The sequence below is a fragment of the Scatophagus argus genome, chromosome 12 (genome assembly GCF_020382885.2).
Source record: "Scatophagus argus isolate fScaArg1 chromosome 12, fScaArg1.pri, whole genome shotgun sequence".
Lineage (NCBI taxonomy): Eukaryota > Metazoa > Chordata > Actinopteri > Scatophagidae > Scatophagus > Scatophagus argus.
Window position 1 is genome coordinate 15,996,606 of NC_058504.1, and position 24,350 is coordinate 16,020,955.

A 24,350-nucleotide genomic window follows, 5' to 3' on the forward strand; every position below is an offset into this window, starting at 1 on the left:
CATCTAGCTCATCAGATACGAATAGTCCTTTACCTGTGTAATTCACAGCCTGGGTTTATGGTCAAATATATAGCAGGACTTGTTGCAACAGTAAGAGTATTCAATGAGACGTAATGTGAAGCCCCATGCAGTCAGCCAGGCTTGCTAGAGCTCTTGTCCAGACGCCTCAGGGCTATGTTTTCGTGTGGCTGCTCCAACCCCTCTTACAGATGGAAGCTGGAGGCTGGCGGAAGCTGGAGAGAGGAGAATGGGTGGGAGGGGAGGAGAGAGTGGGTAATGCAATTGCTTTTGCTTGATGCTGGGCCCCTCTGGCAGCAGACAAGCATCTCTGAACCAGCCAGGCAGCCTGTAATAAGCACATGGTTGGTGCCACCGATCCCCATGTGGCTTAAGGGCCAAATGGAGTGCGACGTGCACGGCGGGACCATGGGTGGACATTTCAAGAGTGGAAAATTCAAAAAACATCAGCAGGCCAAGTTTTGTGGCTTGATGCATTTCAGTAAAAAAAAAACCTGACAGATTCTTCTCACAAATGTTCTAATTGGTTGTGCTTCACCCCCTCACCCCCACCCCCCAAAGACCTGAGAAAGAACTTTGAGGAAGAGCCGCAGGGTAAAGAGGTGGCGTTGGACCAGGAGGTGTTACTGCGCTGCCATCCCCCCGAGGGAGTGCCACAAGCTGAGGTGAGACACGAATACAGAAGATATTTATAGGTGCACATCTAGCATACATTTACCCTTTCCTCACCAGGAGGACAAAGAGCAAAAAAGTGACTCAGGATGAGCACCCTGGCATCTCTCCCTGCTCCACCAGAGAACAGACAACCCTGTACCGATAAATTACACCTCTAATTATTCCCCATTATTGATTTATTATCTCTCTTACATCTCTGAGAAGCCGTATATCACATCGTCTTGTCACATCACTCAGGATAGGCTTGGAGGCTTCACTCCCCGTTTGGCATCTCTAAAGGCTCATCCATAATTAATGGGTCTATTTGCCTCACTCGTTCCCTATCTCATTCTCTATCTCTTTGCCATCTTTCCATGTCCTGTGTCTCTCATACGCTCTTGTTCCACACAACCCTCTGTCGCTTTTCCTTGATGTCTTTCAGTGGTGTGAGTCTGTGTTTAGAGGACCAGACTGGGGCCAGCTGTTTCACCTCATCTGCTGCATCCTCCCAGTCCCAGATAGGCACTAACTGCTCTAATAACAACACAAGAGGCAGCAAGGCCAGCCCCTCAGACAGCCCAGAGAGCAGGAGCAGCAGACTATCCAATCACAGCCCAACAGTGTAGGCAACGTTTGTAGAGAAATGGGAAGGAAGGTGCCAACTGCAGTTCAACAGAAAAAAAACATCAGAGCCGAAGTCACCATGGGAAAAAAAAAACAGGGATAGCATATAAGAGGAAGAAAGCCCAATTATATGCAGCATCGCAACTGGCAGTAATACCGACAAGAATGCTGCCATACCGTAGCCACTCTGGAGACGGCACAAGGTCAAGTGAGAGCAAGAAAACAAGCAAGCACCAAAAAGACACACAGAAGCTGCACACATCATGGTCAGATTCACTTTCTGACCACCGACAGCTTCAGAGATCTGCAGCAGGCAAATACTGAAAAGCTGCTTTCTACACAAGAAGAGAATAAACTGCAACTCAGTAGGGAAAATAGATCAATTATTTTATTAAATTATTAAATATTATTTCTGTAATAATATCATACCAAACTACATTTTACATTCTTTTTTGTCTGCTTCTTTGCATCAAATATGAGTACATCGCTGCTTTTCCTGTCCATGTAAAGATCTCTGTTCCACAGTCAGTCGGTGGGAATGGTTTCTGTTCAGCTGCACTGAATTTTGAACACTGAAAAATATTTACAGGTGGAGTGGCAGAGAAACGAGGATGTTGTCAACCCAGCGAGTGACCCCAATTTTTTCATCATGGCTGACCATAGTCTCATCATCAAAAAAGCCCGACTGGCAGACACAGGCAACTACACGTGTGTGGCCAAAAACATCGTTGCTCGCCGCAAAAGCACCTCGGCCACAGTCCTAGTCTATGGTAGGTGATGACTTCTTCCAGCAGGTGTCGGAGCCTCTTACATGGGGGCTAATGATAATGGGCTCTAACTTCTAAATATACACACTTTACAAAAAACAGCTGTTTGTGTTCGCATGTTGTTTCTGTCATCCCAAATGTCCACATTATCCTCTGCACGTTCTCATGCATGAAAGGTACCTGGGTGCACTTCTTCTGTCAGCTGGTTTTAATATAACATTCAGACTCTACACTGAGGGACGCTGTGTTAGTAGTAACAATATTCAGTGTTACACATATGTAACATATGGTGATAACTTGCGTAAGTCAGCTTGATTTTCAGCAAACACAGAACCACACTTTCATAAATAACTACATAAAGAGATCGTAGTGCATCTGCACATTAATTAGTGCGACTTAAAATGTTACTGGCAGCCGCTCGGCCAAAGCTGGCAGTCTCCGATCTCGGGGCTGCCATCCTCCTCCTTCTCTGTAGTGGATCCAGTATGAGAAGAGAAATTGAATTAACCACAAACTGTAAATAATGACTTGGCTTGATAAGCAGACTGATCTTTATTAAAATGCAGAGAAACAGCATATTTTCAGTCACAGAGGCTTTCTTTGGTACTGGCACTACTAAGGTTTTGCATACATGAGAGCCTGACTTCATTCACAGCTACAGACAGGATACGTGCATGTGCAAACAGGAAATGGAAATCGTTTGGTAAGGCATCATGAAAGCAACTTTATGCATAAGAAATGTATAATCTGGCTTAAAGTATAACACAGGTTCTGTTTTTGTGGGGGCTGCCTGATGATAGTATGTGTACTTTAAAGTCAGAGGAGTATATTATGGTGTATTATCTACCATGACAACAGAACAGAACAACAGAAAACACACCACGCATAGAGCACTCTGCAGATGTATGCACATCTCTACAGTTTTTGTATCATTTGTTCTGTTTTAAAATGATTTAATGATGAACATATTTTGTTGGAGTAAGGTCTACACAATATTTTCATCATGGTAGATTTAAAAGAATAGTCTGGTTCTTTGTGAAGTTAATAGATTTATAATACATGGAAAACACTCAAGTTTGCGTGTCCTTTGTGAAATCAGACTGTCACTTATTTGATCAAAATCTAATCTCCTCAGTTTTCATTTTCAGCTTGTTGCAACTTGAATATTAATTTCCACTTAAGATGACAGATTGCTATGTAAGACGTTTCAGCAGACTTTTTGTTTTCAGCACACAAAAGCTCTTAATGGAATCTCGATAGATTTCAGTATGAACTCACCCCCAGACGTCACGTCTTTAGGTTAGACTGATGCACCAGAGTGAGCAAACGCCTGCACGTGTTACTTTTGATTTGACTTGTACAGTGTCTTTATAAATGTAATTAGTTAATTATTAATAAACATTAAAGATGAAGTAGATAGTAAAGGAGATCACTGTATTTTAGACCCTTCACAAAACTAATTTTGTTTTAGGCTGATTGTGTAAGTCAAATGTGCAGAGTGTGTAGGAGGTTCAAACTTTTGAATAAAGCTCTGCCTGTAAATGTGTCTGTTAATTGAGGCATGTGCAGTTTGACATGTGTTCATTTGGAGCATGCAGTCAAAAACACACACTCCTTCAAGCCTAATAAATAAGTTAGAACTGATTAGCAAGAGCGTTCACACTCTTGTTGTTTTGCTTGAGTGCATTGTCAAACGGTGGTTTCCACTCTAAGACCCGACAAATTGTGAATTGTGAAATTGCTGGGTGCTTGCATGTGCAATTTTGTGTCTTCCCATCACTCTATGTGCTTGACAAGATGACAAATGCATCACCATTGCTTTATTAATTGAGGTTAAATCTGAATTTTGTCCAAAAAGATACCTGTTACTGCTGTTCGCTTATGTTGCTCTGTAGCAGACAAGAAAAATTCAGCTACGTTAGAGCATCGCAGTCCTCCCCGCTAGCCGATCTAGCCCAGCCGTGGAAAGTGATAATAACCGCTACTTTTCAAAGCAGGTTCAACATGGGGGCAGAGATGCATTTTAACAAGGCCTGGCTGGTGTGACTGCACTCTGTGCTAAGAGGTAATCAGGGGCCGAGTTGCCTGGCAATTTACCTCGCCGTGGCGGGCAATCAATCGCATAGAGAGGGCAAGGAAATGATTCAGCCACGACAAGCACAGGAGAGAGTTAGGGGAAATTAGGAAGGGAGTATGTACAGAGAAGGAACGACAGTGCTGTTCAAGTCAATAAATCAGAAATCTCAGTATCTTGTAAGCTGGGGCAAACAGGCAAGCAGATACAGGAAGGTACTGATTATAATTAAACCAGCATGATTTGATGTAAACATTTCCCGTGATCGAGCAACATAGCAGCAATTATGTGCCGATAGGTGGTTAAGGTTGAGAACATGGGCTCTGGTTTGGCAAGTGGTTGCAATAGTAGGAATTCAAAATGCAGAGTTTTTGAACTGCTTGAGCTTTCAATTTAAAATATAAAAGAGGAATAAATTATACTGGGTTGTTGTCAATGAACACTTGAGTTTGAGTTTAAGACGACATGTGAAATAAATGACTCATGTGTGAAGGACATAATATGAACTGCTGCAAGAGCCATGGAGTATTTTTTTCAATACTGTGTTGGCATTTCCAAGGAGGAGGAATTTTTTTTTTGGGGGGGGGGGGCAGGGTTATGCATTTATAACTACGAGCATTTAGCTTTAAGTGGCACTTCTTTATAACCATTATGTTCCGAGTGTATTTTTTATAAAGTCTTGGAAGCATATTTAAAATGTCCACAAGTAACATTGCAGCAACCGTGTTTTCCACAGAGTTAAGATCAAAGATGACAAGGCGTCATGTAATTTTCTGCTTCCTGTTAAAGCTGTTGTGTTTTCACTGCAGCTGGCTGTAATTCCAACTCGGGCTCAGGAAGCAGCCCCCTTTGCTCTTCCACTAGTTCACCTTCCGGTGCTGAATCAAAGAGTGTAACAGCAGTCGCAATTATTCTAGCACAACACACCTCTTTTCCATGGTGCATGTCGGGTAATCCTGGCTGCTCTGTCCCTTCATCCATCCATCCATCCATCCTTCCTTCCCTCCTTCCTACATCCCTCCAACCTCCCTCCTACCTCACCCCTCCATCCCCACTGGCGCTGGCCTGACAGTCAATGGCGGCTGGTCCACGTGGACCACCTGGTCGTCCTGCAGTGCCGTGTGTGGGCGTGGCTGGCAGAAGAGGAGTCGGAGCTGCACCAACCCCACGCCACTGAATGGAGGCACATCCTGTGAGGGGCAGAACGTCCAGAAAAGTGCCTGCGTGGCCACCTGTCCAGGTAAATCCCAGGCAACCCTGTTTGTCCTGTGGCGCTTGGCTTCCTGTGGCTTCCTTTTTTGCATTTTTTTGCATCTAGAAGTCATCAATTCATCTTTATTTTGGCTGCCTTTTGTACCAGCACCCAAGTCTTTTTTTAGATGTGCTTCTGTTCTGCAATTAGAGTGCTTACACAGCAATGTCAGAGCCTGTAAGTCTTCACAGTAAGGCCTCATCCTATAAGTGATTTATTATTATCACTCTTTGTTCACATGTCTCTTTATGTCCTGCGCTGTACGCAGACCCTGCTTCTGATTCAGAGACCTGTCTGCTTTAACAGACATGGTCCCAACCATGCCATAGTGTCAGAGCAGTTACTACATTTGTTATTGTTTGCTGCTCAAGCTGCGTAGTAAATATGGGCAATAAAAGCTGAATTATGGCAGCCTGTGTGCCATGTTTACGTGTGAGGAGTTGAGGGCATTTGATTTGCCTGCCACGTTCTCCCTTGTGAGAGAGAGAGCATTGGAGAGGGAGAGAGTGTCCTGCCTGATACTGAGCAACACATATCGATCCCTTTTAGCCTGTGATGGAAGTCAAGCTGCTTCATTTGCAGTCCCACATTAGGCCAGGGGGAGAGATAGCGAGGGAGAAAGAGCAGGATGGGGATAAAGGAGGTGTAAGGTGAAAGTATGGATAGACGGATGGAATCAGATACAGTGTAAGAGAGGAAGGAAACAAAGCCCAGAGAGAGAGAGAGAGAGAAGAAACCAGAGTGTGGATGAGAGATTGGTTGCCGGCGGACATATAGCCGGGGCTCTGCAGCCATGCTGACCGCAGGAGTAATCTCCCACGCTAGGTAAATAGCAGAGAGGGAAATCCAACACCTCTGGCAGTGGCAGCTTCTCCCTGCCTAAAACAGAGGTTATCTCCCTCAGTGAATCAGGGTGTTGTGTTACACATCTCCCATGTAAAGACATCACTACATGTCAAGCTTGAGTGTAAGTAACATGGCCCACTGGAATTCAGCAGGAGGAAGAAGACAAAGGAAGCACAGAAACAAATGCGTGATGCTCCATCAGGACACTATCTGGACGGATTTGGAATTGTGAGCGCTGGAGAAACGAGTAATGGAATTAGAGGAGGTGTCCAGGGATGCTTGACATTCCCCCATAGCAAAGCAGGATACTGACCTCCATAAGCTTAAAGAGATTAATGTCAGCCCAAGCTGCTATTGTTAGCCCAAACCCCGCCCTCCTCTCTCTTTCTCTTGCCCCACAAGGAGAAAGTGTGTAATTTCAACTCTTGGGGTGCTTTGACAGAAATTGCATTGTGCCCTGTGAAGACAGTTTGCAGAGACTTTGGGAGAGAAATAACTCCCTTTTTATTCTCTTGATGACAGACGAACGGCAACTTGACCCCACTCACACCTCTATCAGTCCTGTTGTTTGGCAATAGAGAGTAGTCTCTGCCTTCTTTTGTCACTCGTTACCTGTCTCAGACAGAACGCCAGTGGCACAGGCAGCCCCAGCTGTCGGACCCTGGAGAGGGTCCTGCTTAGGCCAAAGTTCACCGCGCCAGAGCCTGGGGATGATGGACTGTTGTTTCCAATCACAAATGGCACAACGGCTCTGTTGTGTACTCACAGACATGCCTCTGAAGTTCAAGTTCCCCCATATGAAGTGTCTGTTCCCATCATTTGTCACACAGCGCACACACAGCCCAGCAAAGACAACCCCCCAAACACATTTGAATCTTAACTCTGATTCATCAAGTACATGATTAACAACATGTATGAGTCATCTACCCAGAAAAAAAAAAAACACTCTCATGTAAGCGTCACATTGTGAAAAAAGGAGCAGATGAGGCCAGCCTAGCAGAGACCATTCTTGCATACTGGATAACTTTAATTATCACTATGCTTACACTCTTTGCAGGTCCAATCATCTAGATACACAGTAGATGGTGATTTCAGGACAGATTGGAGAAGAATGAATTACATGGGGAGCTGTAATGCTGCCGATAGTCATCATGTTATTTATTTAGACATGGCTGACATTTGAATTCAGAAATAGTCTTCTTTATTTTTTTTAAGTCAGCCTTGAGAGGCATTTCTGCTCTATAGTGCCTTTTGTTGTTGAGGTGCATTTTAAAAATTGCATGATTTTAATACTGGTCTTGTTTCAAGAGTTCATTAATTATCTAGAATAAGATTCTTTGATTATGAGCTCTCTCGTGCATTTAATTCACAGCACTAGCATCTTTTAAATCGGTCACAAAAAATAATTGTATTTTTTTTAGTTTCTTGTTCTTTGTCTTATTCTTTGTTATTTCTTGTTACCCCCTGTTTATGTTTTGTCTAAAAACACACAAGTGTCCAAACACATTTGCCATGCTCGTCCTTTCAGGACAAAGAGATGTCAACTGAATGGATATTCACTGGGAGAAAATCAGTTTAAATTAGCAGCCAACAACATGCAAAGCCTGTAATTTGTCTCTTCATTGCTCAGCGAAGTCTATATATATTTCTTTATGAAATGCCGATGGCCATATGTCATTCCACATTTAAAAAGTACCAATATTCCTTCAGAGCATGGCCACAGAGACATATTTTTATGCACATTTTTCATATGGGCTTCCAGGGACTAACAACAACCTGTTTGGTAACGGAACCATCCACATGTCTGTTCACAATGACTCCTCTATACAAATGTGAGCTCCCACATCTCGTCTGGAAAGCGTGAACATAGAGAGGCTCATCTGTATTTTTGTCTAAGTCTCCAAAGTGTTTAATGAGAGTTGGCGGAGGCCTGTGTGGCAGATCAGATGGGTTCCATGCTGGGAGAGACACAGGGAGCTGTGGAGGAGGAGGACACTGAGGCTAAAGCCTGAGGCTCAGAGCAGAGCAGATCAACAGTTGAGACAGCCAGTAGCCAAACCAGGCAAGAGCTTATCTCCATTTCTCTTTCCTCTCTCTGCTTTCTCCTTTTTCTTTTGTCTCCATGTCATCATATCCTGCTGAAGTTTCCACATAAATCTGCAGACCGTCCCTCATCCTTTCGTCGACTCTCCCTGAGCTGATTTTTGGTGTGAGTCAACAGTTATGGCAAAATGTCAGCTTGCACCAACATTTCTGGCTTAGGCACATGACCTGAGCCAACAACAAATAGTTAATCTCCCGTTTCAGAGGTGACACCTGCCCCACACACACGATGCATGATGTTGCTGATGTGTTAAAGAACGGCAAACAACGTGAAAGGATTTCCAACTTGTGCGAATTATTTAAATATTGCACTGATCCCTCAGGCTTGCCAGAGGAGTCATGAGAATTCTAGTAGATGGAAAATAAACAGACTCTGGGCTGGTGTATTTGTGCACGCGTTCTTGTAAGCGGGTGTTTGCACGTGCACGTGCTGCACACATGCAAGTTGGCACCCATATGTCTGCTGTCTGCACTGCAGGCAAGTGTCTAATTCTGCCTCGGAAGTAAGCATTTGTGTGTGTCTTTAGACGTTATCAGGGAGACTTAATATTTTATCCAAGGAATAAATAAAAGCTATGGCTAATAAATGTGACAGAGAAACACGTTAGTTCAACTGCAAAAAGACGGTGGCCATCTGGTGACAGCCTTGCGTCAGCGCTGTTTTTACTCATTCTGTGCCATTTGTTCTGGCTCACCCTCTTCATATGTCGTTCCGTCTCCTTTTTGGTTTGTTCTAGTGGCTTAGTTAGCATAAGAGTGCTCACTTGGCTTTGCTTAGTTACTGATTATATACTATGTCACAACTGCTAACAAAATCAACTTTTTAACCTCTTTAACAGAATACAGAATATTAATCTCTGTTGCATCACCCATGGCTGTGGCTGAGTTATCAACCCCCTGCTGTGGTCTGTGGTTTCCTAAGGCTTTTTTTTTCCATCAGCCTTTGAACACTGGGATTGGTGGGGGTTACTGTGCACACACGTGTGTTGACAGGACAGTGAGAGCAGAGGGGGTGGCCTGCTGGTCTCAGTGGTACTTGTCTACCTCCTCATGTTCCTCTCAAGGACACAGAAACCATAGGTGTTCGATGATCTCGGCCTGTGTTCGTCAGCAGCCATTGTCATTTTGGACAGCAAAGCCTCAAACCGGCCCTCCTGCCGACCTGTAAAGAATGGTCAGGTTCCTTTTGCTTCTCCCCCTGACAACATGTCCTAATGGGGGCTTGCCACTGGGCTATTGTATTGCTGTCCCTCCTCAGAGACCTGCCTGACCTAAAACCTGTGGTGCTGCATGATTGAAAATCAGGTTTGGTGCCTTTTTGCAGTAGCACTAACAATCTCTTCCTGGGGATTTGATAAAGAAAACTGTGGCTGTGGATAACAATTTTCTTATGTGGATTCTGAAAAGGTAAAAGGATGAGGTCTGATTCTGATTTTAGCCTTGAACGTGGAAAAAAAGAAAGAATCAAGGAAAGTGACAATTTTCTTGCTTCACTGCATTTATTGTAACCACTTACTATCTTTCCGCTTCCTCTTACGCTGTCCAAATATTTTTTCTTGTATCTGCTTCTGTGGGAAGCCTCTTCCAATTGAGAAATATTTGCAAGATGTCTTCAGAGTCAGATAGGCCAAGAACTGTTTATGCATCTCCATCTTTCTTTGATTTGCCTCAGCCTCAGGGTCGCATCGCTCACGTCTCATCCACATTCTCATGAGCAGCACCCTGTTTTCCACTCCAATCTCCTTGTTTGAAAATGTTATTTGCATGGCCATTAGTCTTGCTTTGTGGTGGAAAAGTGAAGTAGAATTTCATCACCTCATCAGGGCAGATGTTGATCTCATCTCTTTACTTCACAGTAGTGTGGATAAACTAAACTGAGGGGCGACATAATATATTCATTAGGATGTAATTCGCTATTCAATCATTCTCATTCCCAGCCTGGATAATCAGCCCACTGGCCCACGGATGGGTCCACTCAATGCCAAACAAGGACAATTATCTGATTGGTTCTGCTCTCTCTGCCAAATGGATCTGACCGCAAAGAGGCCCGAGCTGTGTCAGCATCCCACCAGACAAACAGACACACACACACAAAATAGTCTCACATTCTCCTCCAAGCATTTGAGGCCACACACAGACAAACAAGGTGTGAGAAGGGTGTGATTTTACACACCTGTGTCTCTGTCCCAATGTGCTCACAGCACCTTTTAGTTCATTTTCCAAATGGGGACTTGCTCTAAAACCAAATAATGAAGTTATTTGGTAGTCATGCAATAATGGGTATCCCACCCTCAGAAACCTCTCACTTATGTTTTATTAACCAAAGCCACTGACCTGCAGCAGGTCAGACCTGCTCTCTTGAGGTCATTGCTAGGATTAATGAGCACTAAGGTTTCCTTGCCCTGAGGTCACTTAGGAGGAGGGTTACTGCTGTCATAGAGGTGTGTGTGTGCGAGACTCTGGTAATTCTTGTCTAGTCCCCTTCACCCTTACATTTGGAGAGAGAGCGAGACGGTGGTGCTTTTCTCCCATGAGAGCTCATTACTGCTCTTTTTCCCATTAGCCCTATGGTAACCTTCCCCAGGCCTGGATCTGTGTCACCGACAATATCAGTCCGAGCCACCACCCCACCCGGGCCACAGTGCCAGATTACCCCCTCCATTGCAAAATGGCCTTCTTTTCTCTGTGTGTGGTAAAGCTGTTGATATTTCTTGCAGCAGGGCCCTGTCAGAACTATTACCAGCCCATTTCCATTTGTTTCATTTTGCTCACACTGATGGTGGTGTGCGTTTGAAGTTATGGTCGACAGAAATAGGCTGCAGGTGTAATATACAGTAATGTTCCGGGTAATGCCACCTGCACTGTGTCTTGCATTATAATACACTGAAGTTAATGCTCATGTTGCTATGGTAACAGTCTGTTTTGACAAAGAAATCAAACTAAGGCTGATTTGTTTCCGCAAATGTTCAGTTTTTCGTGTTATTTGTGTGTGCATATATGTTTGACAAAAGGCCAGAAGGCCAGTGAAATCCTTCTCCCAGTGCAGATTTAGTGTGTTGATGCCTGGGTCTACCAGACCTCAGCACCTTCCACGGCACCCTTGTACCATTGAGGTTTAGCTTAGTTGCATCTGATTTCCATGCTGGTAATAAACAAAGAAAGCTGAATAGAGAAAATATGGCTCTCCTCAGCAGTTTTACACGCTTCAGTTTCCCTGTGCATCTGCTGGATTTGAGTGTGTGCAAGTGGATTTGCATGTCTTTATAATGCTTTCCCTACCAGGTTTCCATTTTAGTGCAAATGGATTTGCACAGGATGGCAACAGAGTATTCTACCAGTTGTTCTCATCTCGCACGCAAATACTGGTACACCACTGCGTTTACACTGCTGTTGCATCTGAACTTCACCATGTAGAGTTTTAACATATCACAGTGTTTGAAATAAATAAATAAATAAAGTTGTTGCTTGTTTTATTGAACCTATTCAGCATGTTTTCCGATCAATAGTTTTTCCTGTGAACTGCAGTGCAAGTGTTTGAAGTGAATCAGTTTGGGTTTTTGCTGCTGCAGTTTGTATGTGTTCATATTCATCCATTTTTTCATCCGTTTTTTTTTTTGTGTGTGTGTCTGCAGTGGACGGAGGCTGGAGCGAGTGGAGCAAGTGGTCAGCTTGTGGCACGGACTGTTCGATGTGGAGGACCAGGGAGTGCACCCAGCCCTCACCTGGTACTGGGGGCAAAGATTGCCAGGGGCTCGACCTCCAGTCTCTCAACTGCACGAGCGAGCAGTGCCCACAGAGTGAGTTCACCACCACCCACATCCTGCAAACCATAGTCTCAGCCGTTCAACTCAGTGGAACAATAGAAAAGATGTAGTAGCACCAGGAAGTTTAACCACTTTTCTGGCTCAGGATCAGATACAGTTTAGTAATGTTTGTTATAACTTATATGAGAAGTTCCAGATTGACAATTTAAAATAAATCATTGCTTAATAACTGCACCTGCTTAATAACTTAGTAATTGCTTATACAACAAGATGGTCACAAACCTTGTCATTTATGCCTTGTTATGGTATCAGTTTCCCATGTTAAGTGTTGGGTATATATTAGAAAACGTTCATCGAGGAAAGCTGTCCATCCCATAAGACAACAGTGTCTCTGCAGACTGTTACTGGCTCTTCGCCATGTGCGTGACCCTTTTCAACGATCAGTTTCAATAAACACTGATGTGTGTCGCTTAAATGTGATATACAGTCTGTGTTGGTGCTGTGATTGTCTCTGACCTATTGACAGAGCTGAGAATTAAACCATCTCTCTTCTGATTAAAACACAACCTGCCATATAAAGTGCCAGGGGTCAACTCGGCTGTGTAAACGCACATGGCAGGTGCTGCCTGTCTGCTGTGATTGTTCAGTGTGCTGTGACATAGCTACAAACCAATGTGTATTAAATTTTTTTTGTGCAAAGCAACCAGTATTGTCGCCACTCCTCGGGTGTCATTAATAGGGCATGTGCATACTGTCAGGATTAGAAACAGCAAAGCTCATAGAGCCTGAGCCAGCAGCTCTGTGGAAAGTGGCACAGAGCTGCAGCAGGGTCCACTGTTGACCAGATGGACATGAAGGGAGAGCTCTGTCTCCCTACAGATATCAAAGACACAAAGATAGTGCAGCTTCCTATCCAAAACTGATGAGTCTCAGGGTGGCGTCTTATAGAGAAAATGTTGTAAATAACACATTCTCTGGATGCTCTGCATGGCAAACACTGAGTTTAAACACAGATTCAGTTGACATGGGCCAGCGAATTAACAAACAGAATTATGTATCTTGCACTTATTGACATGATTGAATAGACCGATGCGTGGGGGAGGGCTGGGCCGACTAGGGCTGCATCGTGCATATGTGTTAACTCTACATGTGAGTACACGTTAATCTGTGTGTGCATGCATGTGCGTGTGTGTGCTGTTAGCTGAGTATGGCTTGACTGGTGCAGTGAACCAGAAAGCTCAGTCAGCCCATCATCAAAGGTCAGCAGCTCCTCCCCAGAGAGGCAAGATATATACACAAAGATGCCAGTCATTGTTCCACACACACACACACACACACACACACACACACACACACAGACTCTCAGTATTTGCTACACTGACGGTGCAGAGTGGAGTGCTGGCCTCTGAAGAATGCTTGTCCCAATCTGTTCCCAGCAGATGTGTTTCCATAGACAACGGCTGTGTGAAGTATTATAATAAGCAAAATAGCAAGATGGTTTTGGCTTGTCAGCAACTCCCATACTTCATCCATGTCTGCAGGCTATTAGCTGAGATGGAAAACTTCCCCCTGAAACAAAAGACACCCTTCTCTCCTCTGGTGTAATCAAACAATGCAACTACAGTGCAGAGTGAGCTGTAGCTACTCAGCCACAGAGGGTGTCCACATCACCAACCTCACAAACGCGTCTAATCTCCCTCATTATCCCAGACATGGCGTATGTTAGTTGAGGTTAGTTCTGGGTGTTGCTTATATGAGAATCAGTGCTTTGTGTTACAGCTCCAAAACAAACAGATCTGACCCAGGCAGGATCATTTTCATAAAGCAAACAAGTGAGGACCAAGATGGAGCTAGGCAAAAATGTGCAGAGAAATAATAAATGCGCTGGCAGCGTGCCAGAGCCAAAATGGCAGGCAGGTGTTAGAGGGCACAAAAGTGACAGTGGGGGAAACATAACACTGCTCATATTCTCAGGCACAGGAAATTGGGACAACATAAAAACAATTATTTGGCTTAATGTGTGTAATGAAGGTAATGAACTTAATTTGCCACAGCATCCCATTTTGGGGATGTCCAAATGATTGTGTGAAGACCATCAAACTGTTAATCCGTCTGCTTTTGAATTGCAGGAGACTAATTTGGTAGCAAAGGAGCTGATGTTTTTTTTTTTTTTTGTCATGGGTTTGTTTGTCAGCGTGGGGGTCACAGGCTGTGTGAAAAATGGCTAAACATTTATTTTGGGCCATATTTCACTGGGACCCACTGAGGGATGGGACGACTGTATTGTGGAGATAGTAATGGTCACGTTCACTTTGAGAGTTTTAGTAGCCATATTTCCCTGACCTTAAGAACTCCAGTGTTATTCATCTTTGGGCGGGTGACTGGGATTGGCCATGGGATGAAATATATTCTCAGGTTTCTTGATAAATGCCCAGGGAGGAGGCGCAGGAGGCTGCAAAGCTTTTATTTATCAATGCGGGAGAGAGAAAGGAGCAGGTAGAGCGAGTTGAGGACTATCAGGTGCAGACACTGTGCTGACTGCCAATGTAGCCAGAGTCCAAACTTCAACAGGAGCTTGGTGCGTCGCCTCAGAGATAGATGAATTATAAGTCCATACTGGCTCATCTCAAGTCAGAAGCTGATCCCTAACCAGGCAGCCCTGGAGCGAGTCTGAGGAGTTGAACTGAAAGCTTCAGGAGAGGGGAACAAACAGAGATTGGCCTGGGGTCAACTCTGCAAACAGCTCATCACATCCACAGATTATCCGCAGGCGTGTGTCAATCATGGAGAGAGGTCACGCACAAAGAGAATCAAAAGTTCCTCGCCAGCAATTATGTCAAGTGGAAATGAGCAATGGAGTGATGGGCTGCAGAGAGGAAAGGAGAGGTGAATTGGTAGAGTTTGTGTGGAAAAAGAGGAGTGAGAGAGAGGGTGTGCTAGAGGGGGACTAAAGTAAAGCCCATCCAATTATAAAACCTGATTAGCTATGTCAATTAAAGTGTGATGGATGTCCTTTCAATTATTGGCTGGCATCATGAAAATCAATGAGCGGAGGCCAGGAAGAGCTGAGAGCAGTTCCTGGTCAGGGTTGCAGCAAGCATCGGGATCGTTTCGCTGTGACACCTGGTGGGTCAGATAAAACTTCACTCAGCGATGCTCCGATAAGCCACCAGAGATTACAGACAGAGTAGAGGGAGAGAAAGATAGAGGGAGGAAAGAAGAGAGAGAGAGAGAGAGAGAGTTGTCTGATTGACTGACATTATTGTCCGGGTTCAAGAGTATTGTGTGCAGGGGAAAGGAAGAGTAGAGATACTGGATCTTTGCATCTGAAGATGGCTCGGGTGCCTTTGGTTTGCCCTTAGAAAGTAAACAGCAGCCAGCCAATCTAAGGCTATGTTTATCCAATCAGCAGAGCCCAGTAGGCTTGTCTCCTTGCTGACGGGTGTTGTTTTGTCTTTAGTCAGACCGCACATCTCTCTGTAGACTGCAGCGCTAGAAGTCCAAATATCGCAGCCTCATCTGGCCTTTGACTCACGAAGACAATTGGATTTGGGAACTTTAATGAGAGGTTCAACCATGGTCTCTTTCCCCTTTTTTGAGCTCATTGTGAAAGGTGGAAGGTTTAGCCAGGCTGCTTGCAGTTAAGCACCTCTATGCTTCTTTGAGGACAGAGACACTCAGGCAAAGGTAAATGGACAGAAGGAGATTCAGAGGACGAGTCTGTGTATCCTCTACATCTCTTCATGCCATAAGTATGCTCTGTGCACACGTGCAATGCAATGGCAAGAACAAAACACGCTGTCTCCTGTTTATCTTCAGCCAGTCATTGCTGATTGATTACATGTCAAGAGATCTCTGGCATTACAACAGGCTGCCATAGAGGCTGGCTGCGTATAATCCCACTACTTAAGGTATCAGATTGTACTGAGATAATCACCCATGAAATAGATTCTGGCATTTCTCTTAAAGTCTTGGCATGTCAGGCAGCTTTGTCCAAGGAAATGGATTTTACGAGGAAAAAGGAGAAGGCAAGGACAAATGGATGAAAAAGAAAATGAATGGAGATGAGAGTTTGACACAAAGAGAAAGAATCATTTTTTGACCAATTTCTTTCTTTTTTATTTTTTTCTTTTTAGCCCACAGCTAATTTAATTGTGCTCTTCTCACAGATTTACTAACACAAGTTAAAATTTGTCAAATCTGTGTTTCCAAGGCTGAGCACGGCTCCTGTAGCAGGATTACACACTGGTAGAAAAATATCACAACAGTCTGGACATACTCATCAAAATATGCCATATCTAATGTTAATCAGGTCGGTTTTGTCACAAACCTTCTGGACGTGTTATTGCTGCTCGTAGATTAAATGCAAATCACACATGCTGTCAGTCACAGGCACATGCTGTCTCGCTAGTCTTTGTCCTTTTTTTTTTTTGTCCCCCTTGAATTTTAATTTTCATTCTTGTATGTTTGCTTCTTCTCTCCCTGCTTCTGTCCTCCTCCTTTTGTTGTCAACTCAATGAACGCCTGCCTGCAGCACTTTAACCTTTGCTGCTGTTCTCCATCCCTCAAAGCTTCGCTACTCAATGCGTCCCCTCCTTGACTGTGTTCAGTTGACAGCGCTACGCCCCCATGGCTCCCCGGGACAATGCCCCTCCACAAAGGCCCCAGGAGCATCCTCCACCTCCGCCACTACATTCCCCCAGCCTGGGGAGACAGCCGTAGCAAATCCCATTCCCAGACAAAACACACACACTCACACAGTATGTACACACATATGCATGCACGCATTGGTGTTTGTTTGGGCTTAGCTGCCATCGTCATACCGTACTTTTAGGAGAAAGGCACTCTTATGCTTTTGCGAGAGGGGGAGAGAGAGAAAGATGCAGAAAGAGAGATACATTCAATAAGATGTGCTAGAATTTCATAAGCAAATCCTTCATTTTTCCTCTGTCTCTCTTGGGGGTGTTGTGTACTGAGAGGCAGAGAGAAGAAGACGGGAGTGAAAGAACATGCTAGCAGATGATATATTTATCCAGTGCAGAGATGAAGTAAGGTAGCTCTGAAAAGCTACTCCAGAAGGACGTTTTTTCTGCTTTCTGACTGTGTACAGAGTGACATTGAATCTTTAGGCTTTTAAAAAATACTATTAATCCTTCATTCAAATATCTGTTTTTCTTCTTTTTCCTACAGTTGAATGTTTGAACTTCTCTGTGCAGAATGCTGTCTTGCAGTCTGACACTATCAGGATGTTTTCCCATTCATTTATCGAAAGTCTAAAGTTTCTCTGTGCTCACTGAAAAACTGATTTTAAGAGACTACAAACCGCAGCGACTACAAGCATCACAAATACATGCCCCCCACGGATTCTTGATCATAGATTCTTTTCTTTCTTTTTTTTAAAAGATTATAATATGAAAATTATACTTTTGCTGAAAAAAAGCATAACAGACACACATCCAAGCAGATATTTTTTTATTTGTGTCAATATATGTATGAAAGGGAGCTTTGAAGATCTAATATCTAATATTTACCTTTACATTTATAATATTTCCTCAAGCAAAGTAAAGAAAAATTAGGTGGCAATCAAGGTACGGTACATGTACGACTGATTTTGTGCCAGTGAACAGATCCTCGAGTGAGACCTTTTCAGGGAAGATAATAAAATATGTCGAAGCAACACACGTTGGTGTTGTCATTCCACATCTGCGGAAGCTTGTTGAATCATGAGTAATCATTTTTCTGTTGTTCTGCTGTGTTTCCTTTGCAGCTGTGAGCGGGGCCGAGGACGTGGCTCTCTACGTGGGCATGGTGGCGGTGGCTCTGTGTCTGACTCTGCTGCTCATTGTGGTGGTCTTGGTCTACCGGCGCAAGAAGGAGGGCCTGGATGCCGACGTGGCGGACTCCTCCATCCTCACCACTGGCTTCCAGCCCATGGGCATAAAGCCCAGTAAGCCAGGTGTGTGGGCACCACGGCCACGCAGGCCTCCCCCCCGCAGCAGTAGGACACTGTTCTTTGTTCTACCCTCCTCTGTGCATCAGTCAGTCTGTCCGTCTGCCCACTGTGCAGCACTCATCTACATGTACCACTGATCCCGTGTTTGTTTGTGGATGTGGAGGTGGTGTGAATGTGTTTACAGTGGTTTGTAGTCTAAGCAAGATGTATTATGTTTGTGTGTGTGTGTGTGTGTGTCTGTGGTACACGAGCTGTTTATTTGCCTGCCTGACACATTATGTTTCGCCACCACCTCATTGTCAGGAAATGTACCCACTCTGTTTACTGCCTGTGTGGAGCCTCTGAGCTTTACCAGCGAGTAATAGAAATACAACTGTCTGAGTTGGATGGAGATGGGGAACTGGGTAGCAGTGCCTGTGATTCACCGTGAAAAAAGCTTTTATATATTCTGGGTGCTAAGCTGCATCTGAGTTCTGTTTGGAATTGATTGTGTGGTTGCTAAAGAGACAGACAGATGAAGATAGAAGAGAGGGGAGGGGAATAGTCTGGCTTTGGGTGAAATTTGTGTTTGTGTGTTGTCAAGAGTGTGTGCGCGTGAGTCTTCTGTTTTCTGCAGCATGTGTCTTTTCCTGTTTGTTTCAGTCTTGTGTACGTGTTGCAACAGCTTTAGAGAGAGTGTGAGGTCTGTCTCTGATGTATGAACCATCCCGCCTGTCACTCATGGAGATTCACACGTGTGTTTTTGTCTGTTTTTCCTCTTTTTTATTACTTAAACAGAGAATTCTCATTTGCTCACCATCCAGCCTGATCTAACTACTACCACCACCAGTTACCAAGGCACCCTCCGCTCTCGCCACGATGCCGCTGGGAAGTTTTCGATGACCAATGGGCCCCTGTTGGACCCTCTTCCCAATGGCTCACATACGCTGCACAATGGCAAGCTTAACTCAGACCCCAGTGAGTTTGTGAGCAGGTTGTCCACTCAGAGCTACTTTAAAACTCTGCCCCGTGATGTAGCTAACACCTCCTATGGGACCTTCAACTTCCTGGGAGGGAGGCTGACGATCCCCAACACAGGTGGGTCCTTTATTTAGGTTTATATTGGTTTAATAAAAGGTACTTTCACGCCTGTAGTTCAGTTGGTTTGCCCTTTAGTTATGAATCAGGTCATGTTGTCCCTGACATCTTCTAAACAAACTAACCTCTCTAACCATAAAGTCAAACTGGCAGAAAACTCATTTGACAGTCTGGTGACATCACCCTGTGTCATAATGGACCCTTGTGGGGAAATCAAATGACGGCAAGTCATTCAGCACATTACTGCACCTTATGAGCTCACAAAGAAATAACACATTATGAGCACTATTAGTTCAGACTGCAACTTGTGCGCCTATATCATAAACAGACAAACAGTGGCAAACAGGACAAATAGAGGCATTTTCCTCTGAATACTGTGGGACTCATTCCTGTCTGTTTACTACATTTCACTTACTTTTAATATAATAATCCTGCATTGTAGTTCAACACATCTCTGTTTCAAGTTTTAACTCCCTTTTGCTTTGAAAAGGGAAAGGGAAAGAAAAAAAACACACACTTGTTGACTCCATGTTATACTATAAAATGGGCAATTGATCGATTTTATATAAATCACTTTTTTTAGTAAATGTAGTAATAGTATAGCTTTTAAAATTATGCTAAATTCATGTATCTACTGTCAAGACATGGTGTAGTTGCAGTTCAGTCAGTAATGCTCAGAATCTTTTTTTTTCTTTGTGACATTTGAGAACACCAAAAAACAAACGCTTAAAGCGAAGCCATGTGCAGCTTGAATTGGTATCAGTTTGTGTAGCCATGATGAAGCTGGATGAAGCCGCCCCTGAACTGTCCATTGGATGAATTGCACACCAGTCCGTGAGTCGTATGCATCTGTCTTTTGGTTCATTTGTGAGAATTAAAGGGCTAATCCTTCTGGGAAGTTCTGTTTAACGCCATACTTGAAATATAAACAACTTCCATCTTAACAAGCTAACATCTGCTACTAAATGTTGAAATACAGCAGGAACAAATCAGTTTGTATTTGTAGTGCACATTTCATGCATTGTCGTTGCTTTTGCATAAAAAAAGTACATTTACAGAAACTTAATTACTCCTGTTTACACAATGCCTCCGCCTGGACGTTAACAGGGAGAATTTATCAGAAACAGCTGAGTCCCATAAACGTCCCACTGTCTTGTTGAAACCAACCCAGACCATTCAGCGCTTTAATATCGTGCATGTGGGTTTCCTAATAGGTTTGTACAAGAATAAACACATAAGTGTTTCAGCACATCATACAAATCAACTTAGCGCAGGCTGTATTTCTCTCTGTAATATAAATGAGTTATCAGGAAGGGGATGAGACCGGAAAACGCATGAGCGGCTTGTTTTAAATTGGGCCATTAAAATGGATTGTGTGTGCAGTGTTCACACCTTTATTTAAAAATTAAATCATACAAAATAAAAGCAGTATCTAAAATGCGTGATGGAGTAAAAAAGTGTGAGTGTTTAGTGCAGTGACATGATGACAAAGTATGAAAATCAAGAGCTTGTATCAAATATATTGTATTCTGAAATAAAGCCTAGAACAAATCCTTCCAATTAGGCCCCATCGCTTATGACGCAGCTGGTTGAATTTGTAGCTGATGTCCACAAGTGTCAGTTCTGTGCTGTGAACAAGGACAGAGGAATAGAGATAGTCCATTAAAGATTAGTCTGATAAAAGCCCAATGTAATTAGACCCTTATTTTGCTTCCCCTCCTCACATTAGCTGAGCGTAGAGCTTATATTAGTATACCGGAAGACAGTGTTTTCTCTTGGCTCATGGTAGGCTGTCCAGATTAGCCGATGACAGTACCAGTGTGCCAGGAGAAAGGGCCTTTTTTTTTTCTTCTCCCTCTATTTTCTCTGTCTTTCCTCCACTCTCTCTCTCAGATATTTTATGCATGGATTAACTCAATTCCATGTAAACTATACCACGCTTTGGCACCCTTCTTCTCACTGGGACAATCGTTAGCACTTGCATGCATCCGCTCAGAGTAAATATACTGTCATTTACCACAGTTTCAAAGGGAGCACAGATAAAGATGACAGAAGGAGGTTTATAGATTCAGACAAAGCTGTGAACATTCAGGGACCTTAGCCTTATTCAGACAGATGTTTTTTTATGGTCAACAGACCCAGTTTACAATTCCAAGACTGTTAAGATTGTGTCTCGGAGTCTCTGTTTGTACTACATATTAAATAGGATTCTAAGTGGATGATTTTTGGCATGGGAATCGCAACACAAATGCCACAACACTCAAACTACCTCAATAGCTCTCTCTTTCTCAATTCTCCAAGGTGCATTCCCACATTCTCCTGGGGAAGTGCAATTTTCCTGGAATAGTCTGTTCCATAGTCTCAATTATCTACTTGGTGGCAGACGGAGGACATTTAAACCGCCACGCAGTGTGCGCTTTTGTTTCAGCTAATTGTTGACCGTGGGGACACATGCCGCCTCAGCTGCCAGTGCAGAGATTTGCATCTACTGTACCTGACGGAGGTTGCCTCTGACCTTCAGAATAGATTTGTTTTTTGTTTTTGCAGCCATACAGTTTTGTTGAGTGGGCTGGCTTCCTTTTGTGAGATGACAAAAGCGTTGTTCAGACAGAACAAATGAGCCTGTCCCCCCTCTCTTTCTCTCCCTTTGTTGTTATTTGCATTAGGAATCAGTCTGCTCATTCCTCCCGAGGCCATCCCCAGAGGGAAGATCTATGAGATTTATCTCACTGTTCATAGGAAGGAAGATTTAAGGTGGGTCTCTTTAACACTGCCTAACTGGCAGTCGTCCCTGGATGCCACTAGGCTGTTTGTTTTGATGCTCTACTGTTCCATTAGGAGAGGCTTAAGAGTCTGTGCCAGTACTGTGGAGGAGGGATGTAAATAAATAACATAGCCTTTTACCAGGATGTGCTCTATCTAAGTTAAATGAATTGTTTGAAGAACACTGTTTATCTGGCTTTCTGCATTCACTCTCAGAAGACGCAGACATTGTCGCTTGTTGTGATAGTGTTAGGCATTACAACTTGGTCCAGCTAGTCAGTGAGTCCAACAGGCATTTATTATTCGGTGTTACAGCACCTACATAATTTGCAGAGGTGACAATATCATAACCTGCTCACAAGAGACCAGTAAATTCTCACTAATAACTCGGTGAGTATAAGCACTTCATCTCGATTCTTCCCCGTCTCCCCTCTCTCTCTGGTGCAGGTTACCCCTGGCGGGCTGCCAGACTCTGCTCAGCCCGGTTGTGAGTTGTGGCCCTCCAGGGGTGGTCCTGAGTCGGCCAGTTATCCTCAGCATGGACCACTGCTCTGATGCATGCCTCGATAACTGGGCCATCCGCCTCAAGAAGCAGAACTATGAGGGCGCTTGGGAGGTGAGACAACACTGTAACACAGCACAAATCCTTCATAGAAAGACCAAGTTGCCACCCGGTGAATTTTTCACTAATTTCTCTGACAGCTTTTCTGGAATAAGTACTAACTCGCTCAGCAGAGACGCCAGAAAGCACTCAGTGTTGTATAGTGGAGGTAGTTCTGGCCCAGCACTCATCCACTCCATAGGGTATATATTATATTGACCATCAGGTGTTTTCTCATTGGACTGGAACAAAAGCCTGGAAGCACCTGCTCTCTCCAGCTCAAGAGTTGCTAGGCAACATGTGTCTCAAAACAGAAATTCTCTAAGCAAATTACTGATCCTCAAAGTACTCTTCTGAGTGCTCCTTGACCAATTTTGACCGCTGCTTCCAATTACAGAGCTCCCTCCCCATTTTTGTATCCATGAAATTTGAAAGTAACCAGAACTGCCAGGCTCCAACAGGATAGAGTTAGGAAGAAGGTTTGGTGTCTACACACATGCACACACACACACACACACACACACCCTTGCAAACAAACGCAGTTTGAGGCAGTATACCCATCTCAACAATCCAGAGAGATTGGAAAGGGTGCTGGTGGGCTTTGGAGTGTTAGTAGGTCTTCTTTCATGTTCGATATTGTGCATAAATTATTCAGCCTTCCCGTGTGTGGTAGCGGTGGGGTGTCTGTGGGATGGATTGGCCTGTCTGAGGCAGAGGTTAGACCAGCACTTTTAATCATCGGCCGGACCAAATATAGCCCAGCGGCCTGACTGCGTTGGCCACCAAAGGAAAAAAGCTGAGTGAATGAGAGGATGACAGTGGAAACAACTGCAGAGAAAGTGTGAAGAGAAGGAAAATGAAAGAAGAGAGAAAAAGTGGGAAAGGCAAAATGGACAAGCAGATAATGTGGATGAATGATTAGAAAGAGTGGGAGATTTGATTTACATGTCAGGAAAGAAGACAAAGACTTAAAGAGATGGTGAAAATGGACATGAAGGAAGAGTAAGAGAAATAAATAGTGTGAAGCGAGTGAGTGAGCGTTCAGTGGCGTAATTGAGCCACCTTACTCTGTGCTCCACTTTGAAGAAATACTGAGATGATGAAAAAGTGAGACTCCATTGTGGTTGCATAGCAAATGAATTGTGTCGATACTAATTCTATTGATGTAGATGGTGTCTGGTTAAATCGATCCTAGAGAAGCTTGCTGGGCATTTGGCAGGCAGAATGCTCTCTTCAGCCTGATTGGCTAATGAGGGGAGTCAGTCAACTGGCATGATGGGATTTTTGAGAAAATGTTGTCCCCTTGGGACCAATTTGTTCCCATTAAATTAGCCTGGAGAATGGTGAAATTATCTCATAAAACTCCCCCATAGTGTGAAGGGATAGTATATCTACGTATGTATGTATACAGCACTTAAGCTCTGCAATAAAGCAAGAAAAATCATTCAATGTTTAAATCTTGCCTTTTTTTCTCCTCTGCAAATTAAAGTAGCAATTAATTTGTGCACTAACTGTTTGTGTTTTTTACACCCCTCACCATCACCATCAGGCAACAATGTTGTTTTGCAGAGAAACTGGCAAGTTGTTTTCACCTTTCTTAACAAGTCTGAAAGGCTGAAGGAAATTCCAGAAATTCCACAATATTTACTGTTCCTCCACAGTCCTTCCTTTCTCCAGAACCATCTATTCTTGCCAGGAATCTATTCGAGTCTCCTTTCATGTCAATTGAGTACCTCGTTCATGCATTATTAAGTAAATTGATGGTGTTGTATAGGATGTGTGTGTTTGTAGGAGGGAATGTGTGTTTTGTTTTGTTATTTTTTTTTTTTTTAGTATGAAGCAAGTGTACAGCAA

At 43.7% G+C, this 24,350-nt stretch overlaps 1 protein-coding gene across 4 annotated transcripts in view; it reads left to right on the top strand.

Moving 5' to 3' along the window:
• unc5a (unc-5 netrin receptor A) overlaps positions 1–24,350 on the top strand; it is a 122,659-nt gene that overhangs the window by 82,263 nt on the left and 16,046 nt on the right. The window contains exons 4-11 of one of the 4 annotated variants that reach the window (XM_046406807.1): positions 580–683; positions 1,886–2,066; positions 5,210–5,377; positions 11,971–12,135; positions 17,870–18,100; positions 18,833–19,132; positions 21,799–21,886; positions 22,343–22,511. In XM_046406807.1, coding sequence (XP_046262763.1) covers positions 580–683; positions 1,886–2,066; positions 5,210–5,377; positions 11,971–12,135; positions 17,870–18,100; positions 18,833–19,132; positions 21,799–21,886; positions 22,343–22,511 — 1,406 coding nt within the window. The remainder of the gene's footprint in view (positions 1–579; positions 684–1,885; positions 2,067–5,209; positions 5,378–11,970; positions 12,136–17,869; positions 18,101–18,832; positions 19,133–21,798; positions 21,887–22,342; positions 22,512–24,350) is intronic. The other 3 variants (XM_046406808.1, XM_046406809.1, XM_046406810.1) reach the window with 3 other exon arrangements.